At 39.4% G+C, this 9,536-nt stretch overlaps 1 protein-coding gene across 1 annotated transcript; it reads left to right on the top strand.

Moving 5' to 3' along the window:
* Window positions 1-4,935: 4,935 nt before the first annotated feature.
* On the top strand, window positions 4,936-8,127 carry bmp15 (bone morphogenetic protein 15). The gene is made up of 2 exons (XM_030162627.1): window positions 4,936-5,227; window positions 7,118-8,127. The coding sequence occupies exons 1-2, from the start codon at window positions 5,098-5,100 to the stop codon at window positions 8,125-8,127; spliced, it is 1,140 nt and encodes a 379-aa protein (XP_030018487.1). The 5' UTR covers window positions 4,936-5,097.
* Window positions 8,128-9,536: the final 1,409 nt, after the last annotated feature.

Here is a 9,536-nt window from a genome sequence, read left to right as displayed (position 1 = left end):
AGGTATTCATCATGACTAGAGTGTAAAATACGTCTCAGTTATTTATTTTTATTTTTTTTTAAACTTTTTTAAGTTTCACAATTTGACACAATAATTTACATTTCACTTGATATGTTTATGTTTTTGTCAACTCCACTCATTGTGTTTCTGTCACTGTAGAAATTCTGTCAAAATCTCAACGAATCACACCTTGCAACTATTCATAGCAAAGAAGAGGAGAATTTTATCAAGGGAATGATCGGATGGAAACAACCATGGATTGGACTCTCAGATGAGGTATATTAATCGTAGTTTCTCACTATGACTGTTAGATTAGTTTGAGCACATACATCAAGCATGCTGCTATATTTATGTCTAGGAAGGTCAATGGGTCTCTGAAGATGGTGAACCTGTTGAGTACAGAAACTGGTGTAAAGGAGAGCCTAGTAACACCAGAAACCAAGAGGATTGTGCCATGATGAACTGGTCAAGTAAGTGAAAAGAAGTCTGAAGTCAATGTTGAAATTAATGCATTTTATGAATTTCATGCTCTTGTGAGGACAGCTAATAGATTTGACATGTAACTGTGATCAGTAACATCTTTATAGAGTAAAAATAGTGTATGGACTAATGTGAAATTATACTTGAGGTTCAGTTTGTGTGGTGATGGCTAACCTTTTGTCAATTATGATCTTTGTCACTTTCAGGTGGAAAATGCTGGAGTGACGCCAAATGCTCAAATCGTAGATCATTTCTCTGTTCCATGACGCTTGGATAAGTCCTGAATAAACACAGATGCATAAACTTGGAAATGACAAGCAACATGTTTTTGTGTCTAAAGGTTAAGCTGTTGACCTGACATTTTAAAACAAACCTATATTTCTTTTCTTTTCTCTTGCTGTAACGCTACTAAAGGACAGAAGTGACAGTAAAATGTTAACTGTAGGTGGACTGCTTTTAGGACCCTGTGCCTCATAAAGAGCACATTGAAAGGTTATGAAAGATGCTTTTGGCACAACTTTATTCTGTCTCTGTTCTTTTCCTGTAATGCATGATTAAAAAACTGAAGCATCAAAAATGAAGATGTTTTATGTTATCAATCCCTTTTCTATCTCCTTTCTGGAAAAAAAACAAAAACAACAGTCACAATGAAAACATGATTGAGGTTAAAATGTGTGAGTGAATACAACAGCAGCGATGTTTACAGACATCTCAGCAGGTTTTCCTGGAGACTAAATCAGTGGGTAATAAAATTTAGATGACTATGATATATGAAAAGAATGAGTGCGGGTCCATACATCACTGTAAATGTTAATCTATTGAATGTATTGTGAAACTCTTGCATTTTATAAGATAAGCCCATTTACCTTCTGGAAAAGAAAAAAAAAATACAGGATAAGCATTTTGTTTCTCAGCCACAGTCGCAACATACATAGTCACAACATACATAGTCTTATCGGTCTCCTCCAATGTCATCCTCCACAGTTCTAAAGGACATACTGTCATCTTGTGGCAACACAAAGAACGCCATCCCTCACGCTGAAACAGGTGACCACTATCAGCTCCTACTGATCAGGTTCCACATACAGACCAATGTGATCTTAAGTAAAATAATAGCATAAAAACCTATAAATAATGACAACAACAAATTTTCTTCATGGTTTAATGTGGAAAAAAATAACATTACACTATGAAAATATTTACATGAACAAACTATCCTTTCACAATAAAACACAAATAAATACATAAATAAAAGTAAACGTGAACAACCTGAAATGTGCACTTTTAACAATATTCTGCCTGTTCCTACGTGTTTTGTGTATTTGTATCACCAGTGTGATCTGTAAATTGTGTTAATAATAAGCTGAGACAAAATACTGTAGAAAATGTTCTTATTTACATTGCTTCCCTGATCCAGCCCTACAGCTCGACTCGTAGCTTGAGGTCTTCAGGACAGCACCTGCTGATGGTTCCACGGACCTGTTTTAGCACACGCGGTGACAGGTCTTTTAAAGCTGTGGCACCACGTCTATGGAATGACCTGCCTCTACACCTATGGTCCATGGACTCTGTAGAGAGCTTTAAGAAACACCTCAAAACCCTCCTGTTCAAAAAGGCTTTTTAGTCTCCCACCTGACCCAGGACCACCACAGACTGATTACACTCTATGTATTCATCATAACGTACTCCATGTGTCATCCCCCCCCCCCAGTCTCTCTATATCTCTATCGCTCTCTCTTTTCTCCTCCTTTACTCTCTCTCTCTCTCTTTAACCCCAACTGGTCAAGGCAGACAGCCATCCTTCAGGAGTCTGGGTCTGCTCGAGGTTTCTGCCCGTTAAAGGGAAGTTTTTCCTCGCCACTGTCACCAGTCACAAGTGTTTGCTCCTGAAGGATTCTGTTGGGTCTCTGTAAACTTAATTTGATTCTGATTTGAATTGATAAAGCACTTTGTGACTCTGTCTGTGAAAAGTGCTCTATAAATAAAATTTACTTTACTTACTTACTTTATTTTAGTTCCAAACTCCATAATATAATAATATAATCCGTTAACTCCATAATATAATATTATGCCTGTTATCAAATGTTTGTGTAACATTCTGTCTAATGCACATGTATAAAAGATAAGTTGAAGCATAATCTTGTTAAAACTGTACTCATTTTTTTGACGAAATTTCATGTATTTTTCAAGTTTTTCCACATCATTCTTGTGAAATGTAAAAAATTTCATAAGTTAATGGGTTTTTTGCTCTAAAAAAAAAGACAAAACTTGGAGTTGTCATTATTTCTAGGTTCTTATGTTATTGTTAGACTGATCTAGCCCACCTGTATGGTGGCCCTGAAGGGCAAACCACAACAGCAAATTGCAAAGCACACACAAAAAAAGAAAAGCACACAAACAAGAAAAAAACACACACACACAAGAAAAAGACAATCATGCAAAGAAGAAAAAAATGTACGAAGCTCCTTAGGAGACATTGGGGGAAAAAATGATGAGTGAAGATCTGCAAGATCCAAGTGTGTGTGTGTGTGTGTGCTTTTGCAAAATCTCGCAAAACTGTATACATTAAGAGCAATGTTCTTCCAGGTCATCCATGCTCAGAACAGAAACAAAACAGACATGACAAAAGAGTGGGAGAAGTTTATTGAGTTTTATTTTGACCTGGGCCTAAAATACAAAGATTTTAAAACAGTGCTTGGCAGTAGACAGGTTCGATGTCAGTGAGAAACATCTAAAAAGTTTCTTCAGCAGGAGAGGACTTTCCCATCGCAAAGTGCATTCAGATCTTGCTGTCCTAAATGATTTCATTAAGGACCAAATGCAATACTCCGGACAGCTTCACAGGTATAGATGGATATTGGCATTAAAGGAACTGTACATCCATCTACATCTGTATACGTGCAAAAGTTCGTCTTTTTTTTTTCACCCATCATTTTTTCCCACAATGTCCCTTAAGGGGCTCCGTAAAAACAACAAACAGAAGAAGAAGAAAATCACATAAACAAGAAAAACACACACACACAAGAAAAAGAAAATCACTGCTGGAATACGGAGATACCTGCCAGGATCCTGCCAGACCAGGATCTAGATTGGATTGTTTTTCTGACAGGAAGAGGGACAGTGCAACTGTCCAGTCAGCATTCAGACAACAGGTGCCTACCTATTCCGGTTTTCTTGTGTATGTGCTTTTCTTTTTCTCATGTGTATGTTTTTTTGTGTGCATTTTTATGTGTGCATGCTTTTTTTTTTTGTGTCTCTGTCTTTTTGTTGTGTGTTTTGTTCTTGTGTGGTTTTTTTTTTTTTGTGTGTGTGTGTATGTGTTTTTATTTTTCTTTTGTGGTTTGTGATTTGTTGTTGCGGTTTGCCCTTCATTTCCTTCATTTTAAGAAGTGACAAATCCACCTGACCTGTTTCTACAGTCTATATAACACTCTGGGTCTGACATACGTGCCATATACTCTCATGTTCCTGGTTATATCATCACTCATCAAAACCTGGCTTTTGTGACTCTCTTTCTTAGTTAGGTGGCTGTCTCAGTGCCTCTTCAGTTTGCAAGAAGTTGCGTTTCTTCAGTCTTAACCTGGAGTGCACAAACTGGAGAGGACTTCTTGATTTATTCACTCATTAAAACGGATTTTAACCCCCCAAAAAAACCCAGTGCAACTTTTATGACAGTTCCCAACTGAATTTTTTTCTCTATTAAACCTTTCTTAAGTGATGTATCACCAATTATTGAGTGTATCTACTCTAGTGTATTTTTTTTTTCCAGTTAAAATTGGGTAATTTACTCATCATGTGGATGTTCATAAAAGGTCAGTTTAAAAGTTGAGAGTTACTACAGAGAAAACAAACAAAAAAAAAAAAACTTTTTCAGCAAAGATATCAATAACTGAACATAAAAACAAGCATCTTCAACCAGTGTCATTGATCCAACTCCAAGGGTTTTATTGGTGAATCAGTGTTGTAGAAGATGACAATGTTTCCAAATTAAGAGCCTCTGAACGTTTAAATGGGTCATATCTGATGACCGTGAAAAGATGAAAAACTACATTTTACACCAATTATTTACATGTAACGATAGGATTAGTGGATCAGCAGTTATTAAACATTTTAGATCAGTAGATGTTTTGTTTGCTAGGACCAGATACGCCCACTAGCCCCATAATCTATCCTGGACCTGTGCGTAAAGGCGGCACATGTGCGCACGTTTACACCTCAATCACGTGGTGTCTTTGCGCCCCACTTGGCGCTCAGGTACGTCATCCGAAGGGTTAATTGGGGTCATCACCAAACTGGGGAAGCTGATTGTCACATCTAGAATGACCAGTGTTCAGGTGGCTGTGTAAGCAGCAGCGTGGAGGATGGTTGCCGACGCCAGCCTCGTTGGTGGAGCACGCTAGCACCAACAACATGAGGGCGACCCTCGGCTTACTGTGCGGCCTCGCCTCGCTGTCCTGTTTGGTCTTCCTTTCATGCTCCCGTATCGGAGTTGTGGAAACGTCGTCTCATCGCCCCACGTTAAAGCGCAGCCGTCGGAGTCACCAGAGCTCCCAGCACAAAGGCGCGCACCACCGGCCGCTAACGGACGAGCAGAAAGCGGACCAGAACCTGCAGTTTATGCTGAGCCTGTACCGGAGCGCAGCCGACCCGGACGGCAGGCCCAAACAACACCGGAAGTTCGGTTCCAACACGGTCCGACTGCTCAAACCGTCATCGTCGTCGGTGCATTACCGGCCAGCGTTAAGAGGTGAGACCAGGTTTGGTGTCCTACCAGAGAAAGGTGGAGGCTGAAAAAGACTGTTTTAGAAAACATGATAAAAGGATGAAGAAGAGCGGTGGAAAGTATGGTCTGAGTAACACATGGTACCATTGTAAAAATGTGGTATTTGCATAATGGCAATAAAGGATTAAAGACGTGCAGTTTTCTTTTACACATGGTCCAGTATCACTTTAAGGTGTCTTTAGTATTTTGTTGATAATACTTTTATGCATCATATGTATTACTTTTACTTGCAAGTGAGTACTTCTGCCCATGTGTACTTCCATCCACCATCATTTCATTTTAGGCCTGTACTCCTCTACTTGGGTCAGTATGACTATAAGGTGCCTTTGGTGTGCCCCCCCACTGCAGGATCTGTCACCATGAACACACTGCAAAATAATGAAATTCTGGGATTATCTCATGAATGGTCAAACACTTACACATATATCAGTACAATTTATGCCTCTTGAAATGTGATTTTATTATTTTATACAACGTTCTTTGAGGCAATGTATATGATTTGTGCGTGTCCCTCACACTGCCCCTCTAACTTTACAGAGATTGAGTTGATTTAAGTGTTTAAATAAGAAAAATGTTTTTAGATTCATTATACACATTTTTTTCAATAAAAGAAGGCATTTTAATTATGTTTATTTTCATAATAATGTTTAACATTTTAAATGTGTCCTTGAAATTGCTGTCCACCCTGTCACTTTGGGGTAATTAGCCCTTTAATAATCTGGTTGATGACATCATCATTGTGGGCGTCTTCAGTGGAAGTGGAAACAGTCTATGAGAGCATTTAGTATTTGCATCTCAGATTTTTCATAATTTTGTGTTTGTACTGGAATGTAATCAAGCTTAGCATGTCCGCACTGTCACCACCAAATATTGTTTGGTACAAAACTTTTCAGAAATTCAAACTATATTTACCTACAGTCAAGTTAACACATTAAACGTAAAGTTAAGTGGAAAATCAAGTTGTTGTTTTTTTTTTTTTGGTACATTTTGAAGTCTGAAAGGTACCATATAGTGATATTGACTCTTTTTTTATTGGATAGAGGTAGTTAGTTTATACATCTAAATATTGGATGTATTAGTGTTGATACTGAATACTCATTTTCACCAGCCCGCTTAACCCTTTCATGCATGACATTACTGCAACGGACAGTTTAGTCTTTAATTAAAGCTGCATTATTTGCAGTAATGACTGCAAGTTGTTGTGCCATTGCATTTTCTAATGTGTTAAGCCCACTTTATCTCAAATGCTGCTGTAACACTTGAATTTCCTCACTCTGGGACAAATAAACTCATAGTTTATTATGATTCATTGTTTAATGAATCCAAAACTTGTAGTTAAATAGAAATTCTTTAATAAGCTGCAGTTTAGGCAATAGTTTGACTGTTTAATCCTTATGGTTTTTGTCATTTTGTGTCAGTGACTTAAGTTTCCCAGAATATAATCACTGATTCATGACATTCACCACAGTGGACAGTTACAGTTTACAAGGGAAATGAAATATTCTCTTTGTGAAAAGAGCTTTATGAATGTTTGTGGTTAAAAAATGATTACCATTAAATGTTAAACAGTGGATGAATGATATCCACTCTAATGAAAAGCAGAGTGGTATGATAAAGAACTATGATACTGAAGACTTCTGATTGGATATGTTTTGTCACTAGTTTAGTAACAATTCATGAATTAAAGGGTTAAAAAGGCATCTATGCAACTAAAGAAAGAACCCATTAAGCTAATTAAGATGAAGTGTTCCAGAATACAACAGGTCATCAGACCTACCAGACCTTTATACTGAAAGATGAGACTGCAGTAGATGGAACATAAAGTTAAATTTTTGCATCTTGTGTGTCATACAGATCATCACTACACTTTCACCGTCCAGTACAACCTGGACACTCTCCCCTCAGAGCAGCTAGTCAGAGCGTCGTTCATCCACCTCCGCTCCTCTACGTCTGCCGCCTCCTCTTCTCCAACATCAGGCACCCCTCATACCTTGGAGTCAGTCCGCTGCAGGGCTCAGATCACCTCACTGGGCAAAGAGAGTCTGGTCACCCTGGAGCCCCATGAGCGGTGGACAGAGACGGACATCACTGCACACGTCAGCGGGCACGTCCTGCGGGGAAGGAGCCAAAGCGCTGTTGGACATTTGACCCTCACAGCCCAGTACCGGTGCACCGAGCCTGGAAGCACTGCGGAGGACAGCGGCCTCCCAAAATGGTGGGTACCTTTTGGTAGAAATAGACGGAGAGACCAGCCCCACCTCGAAGTCCCGTCTCTTCTTCTGTACCTGGAAGAGGACCGGGAAGTAAATGACTGGATGGGGGAGCTGCTTAGAACTGAAGGGGAGAACATGGTGAGGCAAATAGGTCAGTGGTACCCTGCTGTCAAACGCCACAGACGCTCCAAAGACACGCCGCCGTCACAGGACAAAGATCTTTCACTGGATGCTCTGAAAAAAGTCCCCACTTCCTCCTCATCCTCTTTTTCCACCTCCCCCTCTGCCTCTATTATCTCAGATATCCCCAATTACAAACGCAAAACAGGCGTGCCCAAGAACCGATGCAAGCTGCACTCCTTCCGCCTCTCCTTCAGTGAGCTCGGCTGGGGTCACTACTTCATCGCTCCGCCGGTGTACAACCCCCGGTTCTGTCAGGGTGACTGCCCCAGGGTGCTCCAGTACGGTTACAACTCCCCCAATCATGCAATCATTCAGACGGTCATCAATGACCTCGGCATCGGGGATGTCCCCCCTCCATCCTGCGTGCCCTATAAATACATGCCTATGAGCGTACTGGTGGTGCACAAGAAGAAGGTGGAGTACAGAGAGTTGGAGGACATGGTGGCTGAGTCCTGCACATGTCGATAAAGAAACTTCCGTTCTTCATGATGCTCCAGGCACCAACAGAACATACTAAAAAGGGGCCAGATTTGGAAGGTCATTTTGTTTGATCTACACATTTGGTGCCGTCTTGAATAAGAGACTTTGAGACTAGAATGAAGAAGCTGCTGTAGTTTAGAAGCACTTTAGAAATCAACTGCCGTACACTGTGCCAACCAGATGATGTGTTCACTTACCTTATTTAATTGTTACTGAGTGATTATACTGTGATGCTGTTGTTGGAACTAGTAGACACACTTTGCAGGTTGAAAAATGTATGGTTGCTAATATCATAGTCACTGTTTTCACACCATGTTCATCTAATGATCTTTTTTTCCTCTTGTTGTCACTTACTAGCTTTCATTTTTCCCTTGTTCTTTTAAACCTTTCTTTTCTTTGCTGAATTTCTCAAAAACAAAACAAAAAAAATCAGAATTATGTATTGGCACTGTGTGAGGCCGTGTTCCAGGCTTTGTTGAGACATGACATTTTAATGGATGGATGAGGGGTTGACCGACTGGATATAACTGTAAAGACCTTTGGATGTGTTACGTTTTTGCTGCTTTCAATCTGAATGTTTTTGTAATTTGTACATATTTATAATGGGAGGGGGCTAGAGAAAAACCATGGAAATTGTGCTGTCAAAAAAAAAAACAGATTGTGAAAAAAGATGTAACAGAATAACAGTATTTTTTTACAAGGGTATGTGAATAATAAAATAAAATGAACATTTTCTAAAGCTTCATTAATTGTCTTATATAGTTTTGACATAAGATTAAAATACATGTTTTAATGAACATTAAGATTGGCCAGTGCTGCTGCAGTGAGTTATGGGATGGCACTCTGTGCTTTCCTTTGGTGTGTCCATTTAGCTAATGTATCCTATGTTAAAGGAGCCACTAAAGGAACCATGGATTCCCCTTTCCTTTGCATTTAGAGAATTTGAACAGCTCTTATCATGGCTGGCACTAATATCACTCAAACCTTCCAAAGCGAAAAAGGATTATTCAGACATACCCTATATGTCAAAAGAGATAATGTCGTTCACTTTTACATCTTTAGAGTTTTATGATGCAGTCCAATATAAGTAAAATGGAAAGGAAAAGAACATTTCAACCCAGAAAACTGAAATACGAAATAAATCTGCTTCATCGTATTTGTAACAAACTGGTGGCAAGATTTTGTTACTTTGAAAAAAACTAAAGGTCTGCGCAGAAAACCTTTATTTACAAAGTTTCAGTCTGCTTCTTCATGTTGTGACTACTGTGGTCAGACACACCTGGGTTAATCAGTGTGCCCAATAATGCAAGACAGGAAATAAAGGAGGTGCCTGAAGTTCCCAGTAGTGGGGCTGTGCAAAAGAGCCCACTGCAGTGAATCTACTCAGACATTAACTA

Source organism: Sphaeramia orbicularis, chromosome 18, assembly GCF_902148855.1.
Source record: "Sphaeramia orbicularis chromosome 18, fSphaOr1.1, whole genome shotgun sequence".
NCBI lineage: Eukaryota > Metazoa > Chordata > Actinopteri > Kurtiformes > Apogonidae > Sphaeramia > Sphaeramia orbicularis.
Note: the sequence above shows the minus strand (reverse complement) of the source record. Positions and strands in the feature narration are given on the sequence as shown.

Coding starts and splice junctions, on each gene's coding strand:
- bmp15 (XM_030162627.1), top strand. CDS start 5,098: ATGCTGAGCCTGTACCGGAGCGCAGCCGACCCGGACGGCAGGCCCAAA. Junction 5,228..7,117: donor TTACCGGCCAGCGTTAAGAG/GTGAGACCAGGT, acceptor TGTGTCATACAG/ATCATCACTACACTTTCACC.